This window comes from Pempheris klunzingeri, chromosome 2 (genome assembly GCF_042242105.1).
Source record: "Pempheris klunzingeri isolate RE-2024b chromosome 2, fPemKlu1.hap1, whole genome shotgun sequence".
Taxonomy (NCBI): Eukaryota; Metazoa; Chordata; class Actinopteri; order Acropomatiformes; family Pempheridae; genus Pempheris; species Pempheris klunzingeri.
The window spans coordinates 3,159,152-3,183,431 of record NC_092013.1 but is presented as its reverse complement, the minus strand read 5'-3'; the positions used below and the strand labels follow the sequence as shown (position 1 = coordinate 3,183,431).

General features: G+C 44.2%; 4 protein-coding genes across 4 annotated transcripts; 3 read left to right on the top strand and 1 right to left on the bottom strand.

Moving 5' to 3' along the window:
• Positions 1-2,070: 2,070 nt before the first annotated feature.
• mafbb (v-maf avian musculoaponeurotic fibrosarcoma oncogene homolog Bb) lies at positions 2,071-4,038 on the bottom strand. Its single transcript, XM_070848618.1, has one exon. The coding sequence runs from the start codon at positions 3,741-3,743 to the stop codon at positions 2,757-2,759; it is 987 nt and encodes a 328-aa protein (XP_070704719.1). The 5' UTR covers positions 3,744-4,038; the 3' UTR covers positions 2,071-2,756.
• Positions 4,039-7,892: 3,854 nt separating this feature from the next.
• On the top strand, positions 7,893-12,705 carry LOC139217300 (DEP domain-containing mTOR-interacting protein). The gene is made up of 9 exons (XM_070848629.1): positions 7,893-7,990; positions 8,070-8,248; positions 8,337-8,460; positions 10,502-10,680; positions 10,772-10,987; positions 11,066-11,203; positions 11,287-11,357; positions 11,959-12,063; positions 12,580-12,705. Exons 1-9 carry the CDS (start codon positions 7,908-7,910, stop codon positions 12,703-12,705), a joined length of 1,221 nt encoding a protein of 406 aa, XP_070704730.1. The 5' UTR covers positions 7,893-7,907.
• Positions 12,706-13,377: 672 nt separating this feature from the next.
• Positions 13,378-17,864, top strand: adnpa (activity-dependent neuroprotector homeobox a). Its single transcript, XM_070851418.1, has 4 exons — positions 13,378-13,465; positions 14,033-14,145; positions 14,438-14,530; positions 14,636-17,864. Exons 2-4 carry the CDS (start codon positions 14,038-14,040, stop codon positions 16,979-16,981), a joined length of 2,547 nt encoding a protein of 848 aa, XP_070707519.1. The 5' UTR covers positions 13,378-13,465; positions 14,033-14,037; the 3' UTR covers positions 16,982-17,864.
• A 1,438-nt stretch (positions 17,865-19,302) lies between these two features.
• On the top strand, positions 19,303-23,017 carry LOC139214389 (bcl-2-like protein 1). Its single transcript, XM_070845236.1, has 3 exons — positions 19,303-19,434; positions 20,762-21,407; positions 22,393-23,017. The coding sequence occupies exons 2-3, from the start codon at positions 20,865-20,867 to the stop codon at positions 22,531-22,533; spliced, it is 684 nt and encodes a 227-aa protein (XP_070701337.1). The 5' UTR covers positions 19,303-19,434; positions 20,762-20,864; the 3' UTR covers positions 22,534-23,017.
• The last annotated feature ends 1,263 nt before the right edge of the window (positions 23,018-24,280 follow it).

Here is a 24,280-nt window from a genome sequence, read left to right as displayed (position 1 = left end):
TTCTCCAGCTATTTTGCTTTCTCTCTTGTTCTGATGCCACAGCCGTGCAGACACCTTTCCCTCCTGCTGACTCAGTAGCCAGCCTCAGGCGCTGTGGGCTCGGGGTGTTGGTGGTGGTGGCGGGGAGGAGGAGGAGGAGGAGGAGGAGGAAGAGGAGGAGGAGGTGGAGGGTAGGGAGGGGGGTGCGAGGCTCCCACATCAGGCCCACCAGCCTATCACATGCGAGGGAAAAGAGCTGGCTAATCGTTTCTACAATGGCACCCTGCACACTGTCACACAGTACCACAAACCGCTCTCCTTGCCAACACTTCTACTGTATTATTCTGCTGTTGCTGAGAAATCCACATGTGATGTACGCAAGTACGCAAAAACATACGACACCGAACAAAGAAATGCACCTTTTGAAAAACCACACCCACCGAAATACATCAGTGCATGCTGTGTAAAAATGTATAGCAAATTACACATGCGTGCACACAGGCAGTCTGCAGTTGTTCAATCTGAAATGTTATTTCTATAGTGGATTTATTTTAGTAGATTTTAACCACTTAACATTTAATACTTCACCTGATTATGTTGCTTGCAAATGACATGAAAACATGTAAAATTGTATCTATTGGAGCTAAATAAAAAATAAAAAAAAGAAGAAAGAAACTAATCTAATAACCAAATTCCTCGACTATAATTGATGGTGAGTTTTACTTTCTGCACAGCTCTCATCTGAGCAGGTTCGCTGTTAATGAGCATATTTTAGAGAGCACTTATGAAATCAAAGAAACCTCATTTTAAAATTAAACTGCGGCTGTAAACAAAGACTTTCGCCACACGTATAAGAGCCTCTGATTAATGAGCCCTTCCCAATAACATTAAAATATAGAGGAGCATTATTCATCGCCACAACCATCTGGTTATTTATTTTCTGCTACATCCTTGAAGTTCACAAACGCACTCATCTGCGTCATGTACTCCCAGTGCAGCGGGCCGACCTTCAGGGATTAGGCCTGTTTTCAGAGGGAAAGTGCTTCTGCACCTGTGGTGTGATTTTAGAGCTGCTTTCCCCTCAGAGAGCGGGGAGGTCAAAACTGCCCGGGGTCGCACATGAAAAGAGAACCTGGTTTCCAGGCTAAAGGCCGGCGCCATTAACGGAGCCACCTGCCCAGCTGAACTCTCACAAAAAGAGGGGGGGACAGAGTCTTCGGACTCAAAGATTTTCAGCACACAGAGGTTATAAACTCAATTTACAATGTGACCACTTATCTCACACTATCGCAGCGGCCTTGGAGCTATTAGTCATCCAAATATTATTGTAGTCCTGAACTGAGAACGATCTGTGTTGAGGAAATGTGCTTGAGGATCTCAAAATGTAAAAAAAAAAAAACAACACACATAACGTTTCATGAGAGAAAAAAAAATTTCCTCTGGAGCGCGGAGCGGCGTGCCGAGGTTGTTGTTTCTCACTTCCTCTGTTAATGAATGCAGAGGTGATCTGTTTGTCTGAGGAAGAGAGCGGAGGGGAAGCCTGATTTCCACTCCACATTTTATCTGCCCCTGCCAGTCAGCCCCCTGTGCTCTCACATGCCGGGGTCCCACAGGAAGCAGCACTCCATGAAGGGCAAAGGTCAGGGAAGGAGAGAAAGCCACTCGTCCTTTCATTCACCAGCAGACCAACAAACACACACGGCGGCGCTTTGACGCCGACTGAGACGTAAAACAACACAACTTCTCAAAACTCACACTGGGAATTTACGGATATTCTGAATTTTTATGAGGTTTTAAGTGGTTTTAGAGTTGGGAACTATAGAGACGACAATGTTTTTCATGGTTAAAGTCGTAGCAGCTACTCTGCGCTCAGATTTGTCACTTTACATTTATTTTTTTTTACTATATACAGAATGAAAGACTTCACTAGTTCAGTAGTTTTATTTGGTTATCACACACGTTATGTTGGATATATCTCCTTTAATGGGTTCAGGTATTTCTTTTGTATATTGTGAGTATGATTATTAGAAGTGTTGGAGTAGCCCTCAAACGTATAAACAAATTACAGTGGTGTAAATGTTTCACTTTATGGACAGCTGGCTCATTTTTTTATGGGATAATGAATCCATCAGCAGATGAGACACAATTTTAAAAAGTCACAATAGGTTTATTGATCCATAGCAAATGAAAAAAAAAAACATAGTAGATGAAAAAACAATTTTGCATAATTATATATTATCTTAAAAAGAAAAGCAAATAAGGAACACGTCTGTCCAGCAGAATCAGCTTGGTAAAAATAATAGAAATGTCACTTCTAGCTTGATTCTCTTCAGCATGTTTTCTATTTTAAGGAAGCATGAACACAAAATATAATTTGAGCAAAGCTAAAAAAAAAAAAAAATAAAAAAAAAAAAATCACCAAAATGAAGATTGAGCAGTAACTGAAGCAGAGGGATTAACAGCTGTATAATAATATTAATAATAATAATAATAATAATAATAACAAAAAGGGAATATTCTGATTTCAAGTATCTCCTTTCAGACAAAATACAGATGTGTCTGTATAAAATAAAAACGTCTCATACATGTCCTGCATGCATGCTTCATTGTAATTTTCCATCTATGACTTGTTGCCTAGTTGCATCTATTACAATTATTTGAGTAATATCCTTATGCCCCACGTTAATCAAAACTTGGTGGGTCCATGGTAGCAAGGCGAGCTGTCGACATAATGCCTCCCCGTGGAGAAGAATCAGTTCTGCGGGAAATTTACAAACTCACATTAAATACTCGGGAGAGGAAGGATTGTCACTGGTGGACCCAGTTTCGTGGTAACAGTTTGCACCGGAGAGTTTCTCGCATTTGAGTTTGTATGCATCCCTCTCCCGGACCAGTTTGTTGAGTTCATGTTTCAGCTGCTCGACCTGTGTCACCAGGTTGGTCTTTTCGTGCTCCAAAATGTGTTTCTGCTGGACGCGCTTGTAGCGGCAGGACTGTGCGTAACCTCTGTTCTTCAGGGTCCGACGCTTCTGCTTCAGGCGCATCACCTCGTCCTTGCTGAGGCCTCTGAGGAGCCGATTGAGCTCCCTGACGGACATGGACACCAGCTGGTCGTCCGAGAAGTGGCTCTCGGCGGCGGATCGCCTCTCGTGGCGGCCGTGCCCCTGCTGGAGGTGGTGGTGCGCACCGAGGACCTGCTGGGCCTCCGGCGACTGTGGGGACGAGCTCTCCAGGTCGTCTTTCAGATACGGGTCTTGGCAATGGCTGCTGGGGATGCCTTGCATGTCAGCGTGACCCGGGAGTCCCGGGTAGTGCTGGACAGGCTCGTTCAGGTGGCCGTACCCTTCGTATTCAGCTTGGAAAGGTGGCGGGTGGTGGCTGTGGGGCGCAGACGGGTGTCCCTGCTGCGCCGTGGCGCCGATCAGGGCCTCCATCGCGTCCTCGGGCGTCAGACCAAAAGCTTGGGGGTACATCTGCTGAGGGTAACATCCGTTGTTGGGTATCCAGAACTGGTCACCGCCGGGGTTGTTTCTCTGCTCGCTTGGGTTGAGGTTTGGCGACGAGGGTACCGAGTTGCAAGGTGTGCTGCCAGGGGTGGAGGAGACGGAGTCTGGCCTCTGGAGCTGGCTGCATGGCCCGATGAAGGATCGCTCCATCCCCTGCATCGCCTCCTTTTTGACGCCGAACTTCATCAAGTCGAAGTCGCTGACGAAATCCATGGGGTTTTTCTGCAGTCCCAAATGTGAATGCGCCTCAGCGGTCATGTCAAACAGCAAGCTGGTCTCTTCAAAGAGCTCCGAAATGTCCACAGCTATTTCATGCAGTCAGCGAAAGCGCGCTTAGTAGCTACTTTAGAAAAAAAAAAAAACAGCAGTAATTCCAAACTTTGGTTTCAGCTCAGGAGGGGGAAGAGACGGAACATGCGTGCGTAAAAAAAAAAAAAAAAAAAAAAAAATTGCCTCCCTCCTTTATCAAACTCTGTCCGAGCTGGTGACTCTGCAGCGCGCAGCCCGTTTGGCTTCAGCAGCCACACACCTACAGTCCACCGTCGGTACAGGAGTGGACGCGCCTCTGTCCGCTCCGGAGAAGCGCACTTTCTTCATAAAGCTGCATTGGCATGATGTCACGCCTTCCAGACTACACCTCCGCGCTCCAGTCCAATGAAAACACGCCGAGGAGGACGATTTGCATAAAAGTTGCTGCGAGTCTGTCCCCACGAGCTGTTCGTGATCATCATTTTACCAAAACCTACACATGCGGCACATTTTCTTATGCAATGCACTTTATTATTTTTTATTTTTTTAAACTTGTCCTACTTTCTACATTAAGGCTTATTTATCTCACAGGAGTGTCAAACCCCCCCACTTATCTACTGTTATTAGAAACCCACTCACTTTTGACTACTTTAAATCCACGTTAACAAAAATTTAAATGCAATTTTACCTTTTCTTTCACTCTTTAATTAGTTTATATTTAAGTCTGAATCTGGATGATTTACACATGTCTGTATGGGCGCCTGCATTCGGTTAAAAAGAAGATGCAAGACAATTCATTTGACGCCGTTGTTGTTGGTGTGTTCCTTCACCGAGTGCACAAGAGTACACTGACACCTCGTGGCCACCAGTCCACGCTGCACAAGCCCCCAAAAACCAAAACCATGCTCTCTGGGCTCTGAAGCGTGCAGGCTGGCACGAGTGCAGCTGTGTTTCTGTGGCCAGAAAACTGAGTCACATTTTAAGATGCAAATCAACAAACTAAGTGTTTGTTGAGGAAAACATTCATACTGTCAGATCAGGACGTCCCTTCGTCCGTTTTTTTTCCAGGTCAAACAGGGCACTCCAGACGGCCTTCTCCGGAGCAGAGCTTTACGGCTCCTCCCGGGGGGATCCCGAGGCGTTCCCAGGCCAGATGAGATGAATAATTCCTCCAGCGGACTCTGGGTCTGCCCCGGGGACTCCTTCCCACTTGGACTTGCCCGAAAGACCTCCAAGGGGAGGCACCCAGGAGCCGGCATGACCAAGACGCCCGAACCACCTCCGCTGGCTCTTTTCTCGGAATAGAGAGCTCGATGAGGATCTCTGAGCGGATCGGGGCAGATGAAAACATCATATCACGAGGCTTTAGCTGTCATGTGTTTTTGTGATATCTCCAAGGTCGCTCTATGATCCCCTGTTTCCTTTTTAAGCTGCAGTGTTATCAAGTCTGGGTGACTCTCACAACCTGTAGTACTGTGCACACAGGGCTCAGACATCTGTAGGAAAGCCCTCTGACACCTGCTGGCCCTCAGACGTGGACCAGGGTTTAAACAAAGCAATAAAAACCTCTGGCATGCTCCAGAATCTGATTCAGTGGCGTCCAGCGGTGACACGACCGCACAGGATATCAGAGGTTAAGTGACGTTCCCGCCCTGAGGTGACTTCGCTCTTACTCCTAAAGATAGTGGAAGCTGTACTGACAGTACAAAAGGTCAGAAAACACTGTTGGAGAACACAGACGTTTCGTTTCAGTCGGTTTTAGAAAAAACAACAACAAACCTTCTACACACCAGAATGATGAATAATAAGCAGAAACCATCCACAGCTCTTGGAAACAAGGCTTCACTTTACTTGGATCCCATCACACAGCCATGTCTGATCCAACCCGTAGACCAACACCAAGTCTGAGGCTAATTTATTGGTGCTTAAAGTCTCTATTAAATACTTCAAGATGTTTAATGTCACTCTGGTTGTAACAGTAAACGGGTGTAAAATTCTTCGTTATGTAAAAGAAGGTTTGATAACCGTGACGGGTTTAAATGAACTAAAGATATATGAATAGAATAGAATGCTCTTTATTGTTATTATACAAAGTACAATGAGATCGGAGAGCTTCTCCTTTCCAGTGCATGTATCCTGAAATACAGCCTGAACATCAGAGATAAAACAGAATGACAGCAATAAAACGTCCTCATGTAGTCAATGACAAGCTGCAGTCAGGAAGTAATAAATGGTTATGGTTCAGATATTGATGGTCCACTCCTGTCACGTTTCCTGGGTCTGGGACCCAGACTGGAGGTCTATAGGACCCAGAGTGGAGGTCTATAGGACCCAGTCTACAGGACCCAGAGTGGAGGTCTACAGGACACAGAGTGGAGGTCTACAGGACCCAGACTGGAGGTCTACAGGACCCGGAGTGGAGGTCTATAGGACCCAGTATACAGGACCCAGACTGGAGGTCTACAGGACACAGACTGGAGGTCTATAGGACCCAGAGTGGAGGTCTATAGGACCCAGTCTACAGGACCCAGAGTGGAGGTCTACAGGACACAGAGTGGAGGTCTACAGGACCCAGACTGGAGGTCTACAGGACACAGACTGGAGGTCTACAGGACCCAGAGTGGAGGTCTACAGGACCCAGAGTGGAGGTCTACAGGACCCAGTCTACAGGACCCAGACTGGAGGTCTACAGGACCCGGAGTGGAGGTCTACAGGACCCAGACTGGAGGTCTATAGGACACAGAGTGGAGGTCTACAGGACACAGAGTGGAGGTCTACAGGACCCAGAGTGGAGGTCTATAGGACCCAGTCTACAGGACCCAGACTGGAGATCTACAGGATACAGACTGGAGGTCTACGGGACCCAGACTGGAGGTCTATAGGACCCAGAGTGGAGGTCTATAGGACACAGACTGGAGGTCTACGGGACCCAGACTGGAGGTCTATAGGACCCAGAGTGCAGGTCTATAGGACACAGAGTGGAGGTCTATAGGACCCAGAGTGGAGGTCTATAGGACACAGACTGGAGGTCTACGGGACCCAGACTGGAGGTCTATAGGACCCAGAGTGCAGGTCTATAGGACCCAGAGTGGAGGTCTATAGGACACAGACTGGAGGTCTACGGGACCCAGACTGGAGGTCTATAGGACCCAGAGTGCAGGTCTATAGGACACAGAGTGGAGGTCTATAGGACCCAGAGTGCAGGTCTATAGGACACAGACTGGAGGTCTATAGGACCCAGAGTGCAGGTCTATAGGACACAGAGTGGAGGTCTATAGGACCCAGAGTGGAGGTCTATAGGACACAGACTGGAGGTCTATAGGACCCAGAGTGGAGGTCTATAGGACACAGACTGGAGATCTACGGGACCCAGACTGGAGGTCTATAGGACCCAGAGTGCAGGTCTATAGGACCCAGAGTGGAGGTCTATAGGACCCAGACTGGAGGTCTATAGGACACAGACTGGAGGTCTATAGGACCCAGAGTGGAGGTCTATAGGACCCAGACTGGAGGTCTATAGGACACAGACTGGAGGTCTATAGGACACAGACTGGAGGTCTACAGGACACAGACTGAAGGTGTCTACTGGTGTGTGGTTTCTCAGTATTGAAGCAGGCAGCATCAGGCTGGAGGCACAGACGCCGTCACATCCCAACTTCAACCTGTAACACTATCGATTACAACCATATAACAACATTTACAGTGTGACTCTTACTCAAATTCATCAGATGCTAACAGGCCGACACCCCAAATAATCCTGCGTTAGGTCTATCTTGTGTTGCAGATTTAGATTAATCTAATCTAATTTCCTATTTTCAGTGCTGAATTCATCACTCAAGTGACCAAAACGCTGAGAAAAAGCTCAAATACAAAATACTTCAGAATATTCAATAATAATAATTCAATACGTCAGAACAGCCGGCAAGAAAAAACCACCGACATCTTCATCTTAAAGAGGATTTAAAGGACGGGACAGCTGTGGACGCTTCGCCTTCTATCTGAGGCGTCCTGAAAGAAGTGTCCTCACGTCTTTGTCGCTCTTCTCGTCTGTATACACAACATCTTTTCCCACATTGCGGTGGGGTTCTGTGTGTTTCAGGGGCTATTTTGTAAACACAAATGACCATAACTAAGAGTGAGGCTCACTTACTGTTTAGTCCACAGACAACAAACATGGAGCGAACAAGTAGCATTAGGAAAAAAGCCATGGCCAGACAACATAAAGGAGAAGTCATGATCGCCGGAGAGCAACTCAGGTATGACGAACTGTCAGACACACGGCTCGCTTTTAAACGTTAAACTCTGGATTGTGGCTGATTTGACTTTAATCTCGAGGCTGAGGCTTCACGACGGGAAACTGATCAAGGACCGACGCTACCACCTGCGCACGTATCCCAACTGCTTTGTGGCACAGGAGCTCATAGACTGGTTAGTGAGCCACAAGGAGGCTCCAGATCGAGCGACCGCCGCCGGCCTCATGCAGCACCTCGTGGACCAAGACATCGTCCACCACGGTGAGAGGGAAGCACACACACACACACACTGCACAAATAAAAAGAGAAATGAAACCGAGCCTTGAAACTGTGTCTTGTCTTTTCCAAGTCTGTGATAAGAGGACGGTGTTCAAGGATGCCAAACTGCTGTACCGTTTCCGCAAGGACGACGGCACCTTTCCCTTCAACACCGAGGTGAAAGTCTTCATGCGAGGACAACGGCTGTACGAACAGTAAGAGCTGAGGTCTCTTGTTTGAGCAGGAACAGACGACCTTGAAGCCACACACACACACACACACCAGTACAGGAGAAATGGTTTGATAATGTCACGTCACAACTGTAGTGACCAAAATGATCACAGGTTTCCGTATTTGTTGTTCAAATGTGCAGAAAATGTTCAAAAAAGTATTGATGCATAAACTGGAATCATTTTGCCAAACAAATTGAAAACCGCAAATAAAATGAGTCGCACCAAAGATACCCTAATAACGAAACATGACACGTTTCAGGCCGAGGACGTCGTGTGGATGGAGGGCAGCACACGAGCTCATCTGTGATTAAACAACTAACTAACTACAACCTGTACTGAGCAACAGCTGTTAAAACCATTCAGATCTTTGCTATTATTGTCAGCTGGAGTTCGTTGTTCTTCACCAACAGGTTGACAGACAGGCGAGAAACAGCTGTAGGCCTGTTTTTCTGGTTAGCTTACAAGCTGGTGGAGCAGAAAGAGCTTTAAAGTCCACTGTTCATCTTTTGCTCAGCGTTAAAACACACGAATACACTTCAACAGAGTGAAAAGTAGGTCCTGTATTTACTTCACCGACTGTGAGGTGAAGTATTGGTCACAGTCTGTGATCACGTTCGCTCAGGACCTGCTGCTGGCGGGCCAGAGGCCGAACCCTCATGACACAGACACCATCTCTGTTTGCAAACACATTCAGCTAATAACACAGCCAATACCTTATGTAAACACATTCCAACCATATAAAATGTGTGTTGCCCTCTTTCGCAGCGGTTTTCTTTCTGCGTCTCCTGCAGACAGAGTCGCTCTTATCGAAATCCAAAGCACGTCTCAACTTTCTTTCTCGTTTTCAATGACGCACCACAAACCCACACTGCGTGCCGTGCCTGCGTCTGGACAGTATCTACCACAAGTGTTTGAGAGCGCAGTGATCAAACGTGGTTTTAATGATCATTTTACTGGTAACTGTTTAAGGATTTGTTACAACCATTATACACTACTCACTAAAAGTTAGGGATATTCGACTTTCAGGTGAAATATATGGAAAATGTAAAAAGTGAATGCTACAGTGATATTATATCATGAAAGTAGGGCATTTAAGTAGAAGCATGCAATGGTGATTTCTGGTAAAACAGTGGTAGGTAAACCACAACAAAACATTTTCAGTGTCTCAATAAATTGGGATGTGGCCAAAGGACGTCCACTCCTCTCCTTTCTGTGACTCTTCCAGTCTCTGGATCACTGTTCCAACCTCCTGATGACACTCTGTGACCCTCTAAGCTCAGTGAACACCTCCGTCTGAGGACTTCCTGTTTGAAGCCTCCAGTGTTGAGGTGCTGCTGATCAACTGTTAGGTGTCGTCTTGGTCTCATGATGTCAGAATGTGAACAGCAGGATGAGGAGGACTGTTTAAATACCAATTCTAACTGAAGCAGGAAATGTATTGGTGGATTCATGGATCAAACCTGTTGTGAATGTTGCTGTTAAGCTTCTTGTTAGAGAACAGCAGCTGGTGCAGAAAGTACTGAGACACTGAACAGTTGGACATGTGCATTCAAAGGTTTAGAGAAGGTCACATTAAGTTCACCTGGAAAGGTTAGAATGCATTTTAGGTTCATCCTGAAATTTCACCTGAAAGCTGAATATCCCTAACTTTTAGTGAGTAGTGTATGTGTTTGTATTATTAGATTATTTGTCGTAATTCTGTTTTTGAGGACTGGGTGACGTTTGGCTGCAGGAAGAGCCATACTGGTGAGGATTAATACACAGTTTTGGCTCCTGCAGCCATGCGCACGCTGTTGTTTGTTTGGTGGCTGATTATTAGAATTAACATCTTAGAAAACGACAGAAGTTGTCTGTATTTGAGCAAGACTTTTAACTCAGTCTAGCAAACAGCTGGTGGCTTTGAGTAGCAACAATGCAGTTAACATTTCACTCACAGTAATCTCCAGTCAGATATTCACTAAACTGGTGCTTAATCTGCACATTTTGATGTATTTGATCTGTGTTTTCTTGTCCGTCTCCGCAGTCTCATTGGGGACAAGAACTCCATCCTGCAGCTCAGAGAGGAGCACGGCGTTTCGTATCAGCGCTCCTTTCCTGGTTGCCAGTTCATTGACTGGCTCCTTCAGAACGGAGAGGCTGAGAGCCGGCGCCGGGCACTGGAGCTGTGCCGCGCATTGCAGGAGCACGGCATCATCCAGCATGGTGAGTCTTCACGGTACGGCACCAGGACTGAGCCGGCTGGGACAAAAACAGGCTCCACAGTTGTTTTAAGCTCTCTCTCTCTATCCACTAGTGGCAAAGAAGCACGAATTCTTTGACAGCGGACTGCTCTATCAGTTCTGCATCAATTTCCGCCGCAGACGCCGTCTTTCTGAACTGCTGAACGAAACTGAACAAGAGGACGATGATGAAGGTGTGGCAGTGCCGACACAGGAGGACAACCATCCCGAGAGTCCGTTTGTGCTGCGCAAAAGCCAACATCAGGAAGGCAACAGTGCTTTCCAGTCTGGTATAAGACACAATCTCTGCTCCGCGTTATACTCTTTGACGTAAATACACAATGATTTCACTGCTAATCTAATCACAGTGGGGCCGAGTAAAGACCTGAAACAGGTGACCAGTGGGCGTCGCGGCAGCCTGAATTCCCTGCAGCTTCTCTCTGCTGGATTTCCACCTCTTGTCCAGCTGTCATCAGCCTCAGCGGTGACATGCAATCCTAAATCAGGCAAGCGCGTCCTTAATATTCACAAATGTGTTTGAAGACAAACCGTTTGGTTTACCGAGGCCTGTCTTTTAACCGTTTTACAGTACTTCGAAGAAATTTTACATGTGAAGAGTTGATGGCGGCTGGTGCGCCGTTCATCAAGAAGGTGCTGACGGTGAGTTACTGTCATGACGTAACAAGCTGACATTTAAATAATCTCCATGATTTAACACCATTAATTCAGTATAACCTAAACAACAGTGCTCCAAAGTCTAGAAGTGAGTTATTGAAGCATTTATCTGGGGACAGAACTAAAATACTCCTTTAAAATGGAAAGATTCACAAGCTCCTTCATTAGAAACTCTTATATTTATTTTTGTCTTATTGTTTTAACCCAAATCATCACCAACCTGCGACTGAAATATATAAGTTATTATATTTATAAGTTTACAAACAAATTAATATAATTTACTATTGGTCTCACACAGCGTTCATCCACATCCAGGTGTAAATAGACACATGTCGGACATATTCTGCTCATCTTAACATATAGGTCCTTCCAGAACAGGTTTACGTGGCTTAATGTTAAAAAACAAAAACAAAAACATGGCTGCAGCAGCTGTTTTGAGTCTTTGTCTGAATGCTCAACAATCTGCTGCTTCACTTTCACTTTCACTTTCAGCATCTTTACTGGAAAGCTGCTGCTCAACTGCACATTTAAGTCCATTTAATTTCTACAGAACGTGTGCTCTGCCTCGTATGTCCTGAAATCACAGGTGATAGGAGACGCCCTGGGCTGGGGCTTCGTTGTCAGAGGAATGAGGCCCTGCTACGTGCAGGCTGTTGACCCCGGAAGCCCTGCAGCAGCTGCAGGAGTCAAGGTCGGACACGAGATGCACACCGACAGAGAAAATGCTAATATAACCTCAAAGGAATTTTCACTTCTGCACTGCTTTATCTTATGTTCATGCAATGTCTTAGATTCTTTTTTACTTTAACTTACATGTTTCCCTTTTTATACTTTTCTGCAGGGTTTGAATCTAAATTGTTGCTATAAATGCAATTGGGAGAAATTATTGCTTATTTTACCTGCTGTTCATAATAACATGATAATAAGACAAACCAGATTAAAGCAGGAAGACGGGATTGTTTCATTTCAAATATTAAAAGATGTTTGTGTCCATCAAACGCTAGATTGTGTTGAAAATCGTGCATTTTTTCAAGAATTATTCAGAAATTCAACCATATTCCTAAACCTTGAGAACACAACAGGTAAAATCAAACATTTTCCAGACTTTCAACACCTTGTTTGAAGCCCGGATCTATAAGAGCAGTGTTGGGGAGGGAGGGGGGGGCCTGATAGTGAAGGTAAATACTACTCACCTCATTTTCTTCAGGTGCGGCAGTTCGTGTGCCAGGTGAACGGGCAGTGTGTTCTCTACCTGGACTACAGGACTGTCACCAGACTGGTGATGACGGGAACTCGCACTGTTGTACTGGAAGTTATGGAACCACTGGAATAACAACAACAACAACATCATCATCATCAATACCATCATCAATAGTCATCATCATCATCAGCATCAACAGGAGCATCAACTGGAGCTGTCTTTGAGTCTATTTCTCCTTTTGCACACAACCACACCTGCTGGAAATGAAATAAAAATACTATTAAATGTCTGTTTTTAATTTTAGTTCAGTTTGTTGTGTAAAAATACAAAAGTTAATCAATGAAAATGTTTGGTCTTGGCTGCTGCATGAGTGAGTTAAGAGCAAAGTTACGTGCCTGTGTTGTTTTCATGATCCTGAGCAATAAACACCAGCTTTTTACACCTGAAATTGAAGCATTGTATTAATTTGACCTCAGTAAATACTAACTTTTTTCCATCACCAGCAGCTCTCGGCTCCCTGCTTCGACTTCCGTCGTTTGGTCGGCGCCATTTTGGATCGAGAGTTGGCTCACTTCTTGGAGCAGATAACGTTAGCTAGCAAGACTCAGGGGACGCCGGGTGGTCCTGGCAGCCTTCGTTTTGTTTTTGAGAGTGCAGGTTACCGTTTTCAGGACATGTGCACCACCCCGTCCCGCCTTTCCTTCCTCCGGCTAGTTAGCAGCAGAGCATATGTGACAGCTAACTAGCTAGCTCAGTTAGCTAGCCGTGGCGCTGAGCATCAGCACCGGCAGCATCACCCGTCTGCACGCCCCGACCAGCCTGATAACCCCTTTGTTAGCCATTTATGAAGTGAGGCAACCACTGTGGAGCTAGTCCTCGGACGTATCATACGGTGAGTGAGACGCATCGATTGGCACAGTCAGTGAAAATGCAGCAACCAATAATGCTAACAGGCTAGCTTGGGTGCTAACTGTGAGACCACGCCGAGCTAACGGTGGCTAACGCTAGCTCCTCCAGGCTACTAAGATGTGCTGTAAAACATTAAGATGAGGACAAAGTGAGGCAGCAGCGGACTCAGGTGTGCTGTACGTGCCGGTGTTTGTGCACCGAGCAGCACTCGGCTAGTAAATAATGCTAATACATGAAGCACGTCCGCTGAAGCAGCACCGTTACTGGGGCCCTTACAGACACTGAGAGGTCTCCAACATGGATAATGTTCTCCTGCAATCATGAGGAAAGATGTTGACATTGGTTTATTGAACGGAGAAGAGCGATGACAGGGCGTGTCCCCTGTTTTGTGCAGCCAGGCTGTGATGGCTGTGGTTATTAATTCAACCCTTTTCAAATGTTAAATTATAAAACACACTGAAGAATGTGCAGGCTGGGGTTTTATATGCTTGAAGTGATGCACGCCTTCAAAACTGACATACACTTTTGTTTTTCGCTTTGTGTGTGCCAGGAGAGATGTATCAACTCCCAGTGAATAATCTCACAAGAATCAGAAGAGCTCGGAAACAAGTGAAGAAAGCACTTGGAGACATTGGACTGGAGTTCTGCAAGGAGGCTGCAGAGGTGGGTCTGATTTCAGAGCTCAGAGATGCTCGTCATTCATGCTGCAAAACATGGTTGAGAGTTTGTGTCTTTAAGAAATCTCTAATAGGTCTTTATAGAGAAGATTTTTTTATCTCAAATGTGATGAAAATTGCAATTTAATTCTGTATTGACTCAGCAGAAATGATCCAAAATCAGTGTGGCTAGTAATTAAAAAGTATTATCTGCTATCTGAAATGCCAGATTGTATCTAAGCTGAAACTTACTGCATATTACAACAATAATGCATCAATTTTTTCAACTCTTTCTGCAGGAATTCAAAGAGTTTTGCCCTAATGAGCAATTTGTAAAGGGCAGTCTTTGTCTCGATATCTGTGCATGGGATCCAGCATACTCTAAAACACAGGTAAATCTCACTTCTGTGTCCAAGGCCTTTTCAAATGCGAATGCACAAATCACTGTAGTTGTCTTAATGCCTTTCTTTCTTTTTTGTTTCCCCGATGTCTTCTAGGAATACCGATCGAAGCCATTTTGCTGCACAGAGTGCCCCTTTTCTTCCAAATACTACTCAGGCTACAAGAACCACTTCCGCAATGTACACAGGAAAACCTTTGAGAGCAAAATCCTGCTCAACTGTCCGTACTGCACATTCACGGCAAGCAAGAGAACTTTGGAGACGCACGTCAAGATATTCCACATGCCCAGTTCAGCGCGGCAGAGTTATGGGAACTCGCAGGGAATTGCGCTGGGAAAGAACAACAAATCGTATTTTGATAGATTCAGACCAGGAGATGGTGTGGAGAAAGCAATGTACTTTTGCAAAAAATGCACGTTCCGGGACACACTATACAACGTTGTGAGAAGGCACATCTACAGGGAACATTTTCAGCATATCGTGTCCCCATATCTTGGTATGGTTTCTGAGTCATCTGTCAAAAATGGTGCTAATTCTGTCAACGGCAACAACATCCTCTGTAAACGCTGCCAGTTTTCCACTCGGAGCTACGAGGCTTTAGTACAGCATGTTATAGAGTACCACGAGCGCATCGGTGCTCAAGTAACCACCATGATTGGGCATGCTAATGTTATTGTCTCCAGGCCTCAGTCCTTACCAGTATCATCACAGAAGCCCCCTCTGATGGTCAGCAGGGGTCATACACTTAGAGCTGACTCAGTAGCACAACCAGTAATCGGCTATTTGAAACCAATGGCTCCTGTTGTTAAAACCCAGTCTTCCATCGCGGCCAGTCAGGTGCGTGGTGCAGTTCCTGGCAACAGCACGGTGGCTGAAAATAATTCTGCTGGTGTAAACACAGCGCAGACACAGAAGTGGAAGATATGTACAGTTTGCAACGAGCTTTTTCCTGAGAACCTCTATAACGCTCATTTTGAGAACGCACACAAGGCAAAGAGAGTCTGGGCGCTGGCCAAGTACATCATGAAAATCCACAACTTCACCAGCAAGTGTTTGCTTTGCAACCGCTACCTGCCCAGCGATACGCTGCTCAACCACATGCTGATCCACGGACTCACCTGTCCACAGTGCCACGCTGCTTTCCACAATGTTGATAAAATCCTGGAGCATGTGGCCCAGGCTCATCCCGACGACTTTGTCGGACCCCCTGGTGCGTCACCTCTAACCTTTGATCTCACTAATAAGCAAGATATGTCCAGCAACGTGCAGCTTGTTGTTCTCACTTTTAACATGAAGGAGTCTATCAATGGTCAAGATCAGTCTGCACCTGCTGCGAATAGTGTCCCCCCTCTGGTCAAAGTGACTGCCCCCAGAATGATTGAAAAGAAGAGTGAACCCATTGCTGCTAGTTGTGTCCCCTCGTCGACTCACAAGGGTGAGGTTGGGAAGACTCTGTGTCCGCTGTGTTTCACCATCCTCAAAGGTCCCATCTCGGATGCTTTGGCCATGCATCTGAGGGAGCGACACCAAGTGCTCCAGACGATGCATCCTGTCGAAAAGAAGATGACGTACAAGTGCATTCACTGCTTGGGAGTGTACACCAGCAACATGGTGGCCTCCACAATCACGCTGCATCTCGTGCAGTGCAGGGCTGTCGGTAGGTCCCAGGCAAGCCAAGGCTTCAGGTCAGCCTTGACTCTCAACTCCTCGGGGGCTGGTTTCCTCAAGAGGCAGCCCCCGATGCCGGCCATGCCAAACCCCAAGAAGATGAAACTGAGCAAGGAGTCAAAGATTCCCTCCACGACCATTGGGAGTCAGTCCGAGTCAGATGGCCTCGCTCTGGATCCAAGGAGCTATGAGCACAAGACGTACGAAGCCAGGAAAGATTTCCTGACAGCCTACTTCAACCGGCGGCCATACCTCTCTCCTCAGGAAGAGGAGAAGCTGTCTGCAAGCCTGTGGCTGTGGAAGTCGGACATTGCCGCTCACTTCGCATCCAAGCAAAGTGCATGTGAGAGACAGTGTCAGACCAAGAGGGTGTCTGTGCTGCTCGGCTTTGATATGCACTCTGTCAAGAAAGTTAAGCATGACATGATCTTTGAGGAGAGCAAGTCTGACGGCACCTCGGTGGGGAGACCTGGAGGCCTCAAGTCTGGTACTCCAAGCACAGACCAAAACAAGCAGTGTGAGACACTTAACTGTACCTTAAAACTCAGCACATGCACAGAGACCATTTCCATTGACTCGGACAGTGAACCAGAAACAGAGGAACAACCCACTGCGAATGGAGAAGTTGACTCAAACCTACACGAGAATGTAAAATCCCAGGAGCCAGTAAACCTGACTGAAGAGACAGAACCCATGAATTTAGATAATCCTCCTACAGGGAAGGAGAGCCCTTTGCAAGATAGCAAAACAAATGCTTGGATGACTTTCTGTTAGTGTTCCTGCTCAGCAGTGTGCCTTGGTTGAGAAGCAGTGAGTGTATAAATTAAGAGAAAAAAACAGGACACACATATTTGAAATGGCTTAGTCACCCCGCTAAGGCTTTGTTCAGACTGGCAGCTCAAATATGTTTCTCGGCGTATCCAGATTGTATCCAGATTCGTTTAGGAAAGTCTGGACAGTTAAACCTGAAATGTGAGTTTTTTGCAAATAAGATCCAAGCTTCATTTTGAGGTGGTTTGAAATGTGATCCCATTTATATTTCTGCAGATGTTAAATCACTTACAGCACACAATGATGTCAAATTCAGAGTGACAGAGGAGCATCAGCGCGGCGGAGCAGAGATCACGCTGCTAATATCAGAGCGGTATGAAAGACGGTCTGTGGAAATAAACCATCTGTTCACACTTTCGGGGGCTTTGTGGGGACGTACTGATGCCCACGTTGTCTCCACAGCGACGCATAGCATAGTCATGTCTGAGACACAAAGACAAATTCGATCTGATCACTTTCAAATAACGGCGCAGACAGTTTAAGTTCTTAAAGATCTGATTTGAGAAACAAATCTGCAGTCTGAGCAAAGCCTGAAACTGTTCAATTCCAGATGTTTACCTTGTCGGCAGTGTGGGAAAGAAGGAATGATGTTACATTATAGTGCATAAATATGAGGCACATGTAAGTGACATTGTACATATTTTAGCCATTCTTTGTTAGGTTCTTCATACAATCTGTGTTATTCATCCTTTAACTGTCACAAGATTTATGAAATGATTATGCCAACTTCCCTACTTCCACAGGTTTTTTTTTCTTCCTCGTGACAAACGGCTGTATCAAGTTGTCATTTCACGTTAGAAAGTGTAGGATATGCCAATTGCTTATGTACACGTTTTAATAAATATGTTTAATAAAAACATTTCTTTTTTTTTTTTTTTCCTCAATCAATCACTCAGTCAGTGGCAGTTATCTTTGTATGAACCCGACATAATGGAGCTTTAAATGTTAAAGAAAGCAGCGAAAAAAGGCTCCTGATCTCAAGTTTCACTTTTTAGTTTGATAACTTCTTACTGGGTGCAGATAGAGAAAAGGATATGAGAGACATGCTTATGTAAAAGTAAATGTATCCCACTTATATTTCTACGTATGGTGATCTAGAGGTTATAACTTTGCTGAGCTTTTTATTCACCACATTAAATCACTGTGCTAAACAACCAATGCTCGTTTACTCACAAGAAGCTTTTAAGAGGTTCAGAATTGATTTCATAATACAAACATCTGCACCAGCGCCTCCTCAGACTGATTGTGTTGTGACAAATGTACAAAGACTAAACTCAAAGACATTTCCTGTATATTTTTATTTCATTTTTTTATTCCAGTTCACTGAAACTTTTTTTTTTTTTTAGTGAACTGTAATAACCTTGGTTTAGAGTCATCACTCATTTCATCCATGAGACAGCATTAAATGCACCACGTCTCCCAAAAAGATTCATGACTCTGTGTCTGCTCCTGTTAAAATGTTGTTTATATAATTTAAATCTGATTCTTCTGCAGCCGAATTTGGACTCTTCTGGGCTTTTTACGGGAAAAAAGGGGACTGAAATGGTGGCTTTCTGGTGCTCCATTTGAAGTCCTTTAGCACCACAGTCATGGAGACATCCCACTTTCTGCACCGACGCCTCCTCAGGCTGGTTGTGTTGTGACAAATTTAAAATTAAAGACTAGAATTAAAGACATTTCCTGTATATTTAAGATTCAAAGATTCAAAATTCAAAGCGTTTATTGTCAAGTGTACAGTGCAGAAACGGGTTTCCCTGTACAATGAAAATCTTACTTTGCCATCCGCACTGAGTGCCAAAGAGTAAAAAGAAGAGGATAGAATAAAATATAAAAACATATAAATATAAACTACTATTGCTAAATAAACAAACTGCTATTGCTTAACATAAATATATTTACAAAATGTGCAACATAAAGTACAGTCAGTGTGCAGATGAATGTGCTGATTAGAGGTAGGATTGTGACTCCTATTGGCCTGATGGCAGAGGGAAAGAAGGAGTTTTATATAATATATCAATTAGTTTTGTAAGAACACATCATCCTTTCATTAAATAAAATATGTTTTCACACCTAGATTTAATTTTCAGTTTAGTTTTACCTGATCATAATCACCCTGCTTTGGACTACATAATTCCAATGATTTTTGCTTTCATTTCAGGGGGCCACTTCGACTTCCGGTCTTTCTCGGGCGCTGATTGGTGGAGCGGCGACGAGGAGGGGGCGGGACTTCCGGCGCGTACAGTAGCGGAATTGGCCAACCGCCAGCGTGCATCAGCAGTGAGGCCACAGAGTCTGCAGCAGCTGCAAAAATGTCCACATCGTGTCTGAATCCACGACTGCAGCTCTTAGTAACTCCGTAGCCGCGCTGCCAGAGGGGAGAGAAGCTTCTAGCAGCGGTGAGTATGGACGAGGAGCCGTGGTTGGGGAGTTTGTTGGCTGTTTTCGATGCGTTTCCTCCGGACTGTTTGTAAACAGCTAGTTAGCATGCGAAGCTAAAAAGCTGCTTGTGTCTACGTGACCTGCTGCAGGAGCTGTCAGGAGGCAGGTCTGCTGCTAAACGCCTATTTTTGGCTTTGTAAACATCGTAAAAATGACCTCATGTTAGTGGATGTCACAGTGCTGAGCGTGCTGCTGTGCTAATGTTTGTTAGCTTGTTGTTGTTTTTTTTACTGTCATGTGTTTGCTGCAGTTTAGTTTTAGTTTTAAATGGCGTTATTTTTTTGGATTTCCTTCCCAGATATTGATCAGTTTTAATTTATTTCAGGAAAAGAACATCAGCAACATGTTGAAAAGCATTTATTTCTACACGTGTTAGTCAAACAGCAGTGGTGGTGTGAGTGGGAATGAAGGCAGATTTGATTTTCACTGTGATGGATGGCACAATAGAATATTTACTTTCATTATTTACACAGCGGTGATTGCAAAAGGGCTTCACCTAGCAAGAAAAGATCAAACAACACAGCACAGAAACACAAGAAAACCACAGCAATACATGAATAAAAGTGCAAAACAAGCCACTTTAATAATAATAATAATAACAATAATAAAAATGGTAAAAGCCTTTGGCAGAATAAAACCTTGCAGCAGAAGAAGGATGTGCATTAAAAGTGTGTGTTGATCTTAGCTTTAAAAGAAGACCATGACTGCAGCCTGGTGTGTTGAAAGATCGGAGATGTACAAAGAAGTCGGACCACTTAGTTCATTGTATCTAATTAGAAGAGCTAATTGTTAAATGTAGTGGAGACCGGAGGCTAGAATCAGGGTGATGTGACCGGTTTAGATCTGTTGACTTTCTACAGTTTGTCTATTTGGAAACGTGAAAAGGCCGTTACAGTAATCCAGGTGTGACGAGATAAAAGCATGTGAAATAGTTTCTGGATAGAATTTTAACAGATCAAAGTCCGGAAATAGTCCTTTAAAAAAAGGATGATTGAAGATAAAAGATGCCGATATGACAATCATGAGGTAAAGTTAGCCGTCACCCCCTTTTTTATAGCATCAGATAAGTAATTAAAAACAATCTGAACAGAAAAATGAACACTTGAACAAATATCAGCAGAAGGACGACCTAAAATAACAGAAACGTTCTTTGGGAAAACTGTATTTGACAACTCGAACAACTCGAACAAGAGCCTCCCGACATGTTTCTCATACAATCTCATGAAATCAGTGGAAATGGAAACTGTTTGCTTACGTGAATTAATGTGACTTTTCCTCTCACAGCTGTCTGCTCGCAGGCTGCTGCAGCACGAGGTGAAGACGCTCGGATGTGGCGGGAGACGCCATGGGGTCTGATTAGGGTGGAGTTCACAGTGTGGAAATAATAATGTCGTACAGCAACAGAGAGCTGGTGGAGTTCTTCGTAAGCTACAAACTGTCTCAGAGGAGCCACCCTTCGTCTCTGCTGAGGCCGGAGGAGGATGCCGGCGGTGGGAGGACCGAGGGAGACAAGGTCAGCTCGGCCGCCAGAAACGGCTTGCTGGTCGGCAGCAGGGACGGAGGTGACCAGCCGGGGACGTCGTCCTCATCGGCGGCGTCCCCGCCCGCCGGCATAGAGGCCGTAAAGGCGGCTCTTCAGGACTCGGCGGATGAGTTTGAGCTGCTCTTCAGGCAGGCGTTTAGTGACCTCTCCTCGCAGCTCGACATCACTCCCGACACAGCCTACCACAGCTTCAAGAGCGTGATGGACGAGGTGTTCAAGGACGGGGTCAACTGGGGACGTGTAGTGGGCCTGTTTGCTTTCGGAGGTGTGCTGTGCGTGGAGTGTGTTGAGAAGGACATGAGCGAGCTGGTTCCCCGCATCGCAGACTGGATGACCACGTACCTGGACGAGCACCTCAGCCCGTGGATCCAGAGCCAAGGGGGATGGGTGAGTCGGCGGGGGGGGCGTACTCGGATGTGTCGACGGATGAGTTTCAGAAATATAAAGATTTGCAGAGCTTTCCGGTTTTTCTCCTCTGAAAACTTATTATAAATTAAATACGTTTTATTTTTAGTCTCAGCAATTTAGTGGAAGTCGTTTTATGAATAATATATTATGTTTTTTCTTATTTATTAGCAGCTGAAGCACCTTAGATTACAAACTATGCATGGATTTCAGGAAAAAGGAGGAAAAAGCAGATACACAGAAGATTAGATAGAAGACAAACATGCTTACATGCAAAAAGACTTTCTGATATATTATTTTTTATGTTTTCTGTCATGTATGATCTTTTTCTGTGTGCCTTCACTTTAAAGCACGTTCAGTCTCATCAAATGTTCTGTATGAATAAACTTTATTTGATTTTTTTAGTTTGTAAAGAAACATTCCTTAAGGATAATGTGCATTTTTGTGCCAATATTTTTTTGCCCACAACTGTATATTTTCCTTTTATTGTGAGTGAAAAGAAACCTGGACCTTTTCTAATAACACACTTTCTTTCCCTGTTTAGATTAGATTATATATAGTTTATTGATCCCTCAGTGGGGAAAGTTTGCTGTTACAGCAGCTCAAGGGGACAGAAACAGTTAAAGAAATAGAAAATTAAATAGCAATAATATAATATATACAGAGGAAAAACCTATATACATAAAAGAAACAATTCTATAAACAATAATTACAGAAAAAACAACCACAGGGTGAGGTGGAATGGGATGTGGATTATTGCACAGTTTATGTAATAATAATAATAATAGTAATAAAGTGTGGTTGTGATAGTGGTTGGTGCAGCAGACTATAATGCAGCATTACAGTCTGTCACTGAAGGAGCTGCTGAAGGCCCCTACAGTCTGACGCAGAGGGTGGGAGGTGTTGTCCGTGATGGAGGACAGTTTGGACGTGTTTGATTTGTGTTTGACTCCATGTTTGATTGCAGGACTGCTTTGCTGAGATTTTTGGGCGAGGCACCGCTGCCGAGGCGAAGAGGTTTCGGGACTCTCTGAGTAGATGGCTGCTGGTCGGAGTGGCGCTGCTAATGGGAGCCGTGGTCGGCGTCTTTTTCGCTAAGAGACACTGAAGGTGGCGAACCGTCCCCCCCCGTCCCCCCCTGTGCCCGTCCCCTGTGTAATGCTACGCCAACAAAACTAAATAGTTCATGTTTACAAAGAAAAACCGCCCAGTCTGCTTGTGCACTGACAGAACTGACCGGTCGGCTGAAGCAGTCTGTGGGAGAGAATCCATAATATGTAGCTTGGTGAGCTGTTATACGTCTCAGCCCGCTTCGTCCCTGTGTCTTTATTTTTTTAACACACAGCAGAGACTTTCAGTTGTTTACTCTCCAGACTGGAAGTGCTTTAAAAGAACCCGATAAGCTAAAAGACGGTGAAGAAGATTCAGCTGGTTTGATGAGGCCGCTTCCTTTTATGTTGTTTTTCCCTTTTTGTGCTGTTCAAGGACCAATTTTTAGTACTTACCAACTGACAGCTGACAGAGAATATAAGTTATATTTCCTTTTCACTGTGTAATGCTCAACTCCTTTTGTTGGCTGTACTGGAGTTTTAGGCATGCTTCAAAAAAATAAATATATTTATGTTTTTCTTGTGTCTTTGGTTTGTTTGTCTTAAAGGGACAGTGTAAAGGTTCACACACACACACACACACACACATCTATCTTATATTGTCAAGCTGAGTGCAGCAAATTATAATTGTGCAAACCACTCCCAGAGGATTTACTGCACTGTCATGTGTTAAATGTCTGGTTTATCACGTAAAGGAAGCTCGAACCTGATTCCAGACCTCTTAATCGATGCTCACGTTCAAATTCACAACATGTGATTTAATTCAGATTCAGATTCTTGTGGTTCAGAGGTGCAGAGATGCTCCTCTAGGCTCCTTTAATGTTTTATCTCGTGCATCAATTCGCATTCAGAGTGAATGAAAACAGTTTTGACTCCAAACCAAGATTATCACAATTTACTAAAGCTAAAGTAAAAACTAACATTTGTTTAAGAATAAAAAAAAACTAGACAACATAACAACAAACTGAACTGATGTGTATTCACAGAAATCATTCAAATAAAGAAATATACAGAGATGTGTTTAGTTTTATTCTTTGACTTTTCTCCTGATGGATTTTTTAAATTTAAAAAAATCATTAAATAAAACTAGTACTGAAAATTAAAAAAAAAAAAGTAAACTGAAAACCTTTTCTGGAAACTAAACTGATTTAAAAACAAATGAATAATGAATCACTATAATAACTCTGCTCTAAGCCACTTATCTATTTCAGCAGACAGTGTGTTAGTCCTAACTGGATGTTTATCAGGTTTAGTTTATACCAGTGCACATCGAATAACTCAAGTATATCAAAAAGATCTTAATTATAGTAAAAATCTACCCACTTTTAATCCCTCCATTCATCTGTTATATTAACATATATACTAACACTAAAGTATGTTTTTATTAAAAGATATTTTATTGAAGGTGTTTGGAGCAGCTGCTGACATTTATAAATAAAATATATTCACCATTTATTGTATGTGAAGTGAAACAAGGGAAAGATATGACTAATACTGAATACTATAATAAATTATTACCATTAAAACTACTACTAATAACAGAAGAAACAAGGAGTAATACTTCTAAACAGCCTGAGCCTTACACGGATGTGATTATTTAGTGACAACATTCATATTTATTATGTTATTTAGTGGCTAAAATGTCTAAATGTGCAGAATCTCAGTTCACAGGAGGTTTGATTTGTTATATTCTGAGACGTTCGCTCCTCTTCATGTAAAGTCTTCCTCAGGTCATCTCCATCAGAT

Excerpts from the sequence above, each read along its gene's own strand:
- mafbb (XM_070848618.1), bottom strand. The coding sequence starts at position 3,743 with ATGACCGCTGAGGCGCATTCACATTTGGGACTGCAGAAAAACCCCATG.
- adnpa (XM_070851418.1), top strand. The coding sequence starts at position 14,038 with ATGTATCAACTCCCAGTGAATAATCTCACAAGAATCAGAAGAGCTCGG. Across the intron at positions 14,146-14,437 it reads TCTGCAAGGAGGCTGCAGAG|GAATTCAAAGAGTTTTGCCC; the intron begins GTGGGTCTGATT and ends CTCTTTCTGCAG. Across the intron at positions 14,531-14,635 it reads CAGCATACTCTAAAACACAG|GAATACCGATCGAAGCCATT; the intron begins GTAAATCTCACT and ends GATGTCTTCTAG.
- LOC139217300 (XM_070848629.1), top strand. The coding sequence starts at position 7,908 with ATGGAGCGAACAAGTAGCATTAGGAAAAAAGCCATGGCCAGACAACAT. Across the intron at positions 8,461-10,501 it reads GGACAACGGCTGTACGAACA|TCTCATTGGGGACAAGAACT; the intron begins GTAAGAGCTGAG and ends CCGTCTCCGCAG. Across the intron at positions 11,204-11,286 it reads GACATGCAATCCTAAATCAG|TACTTCGAAGAAATTTTACA; the intron begins GCAAGCGCGTCC and ends ACCGTTTTACAG.
- LOC139214389 (XM_070845236.1), top strand. The coding sequence starts at position 20,865 with ATGTCGTACAGCAACAGAGAGCTGGTGGAGTTCTTCGTAAGCTACAAA. Across the intron at positions 21,408-22,392 it reads TCCAGAGCCAAGGGGGATGG|GACTGCTTTGCTGAGATTTT; the intron begins GTGAGTCGGCGG and ends GTTTGATTGCAG.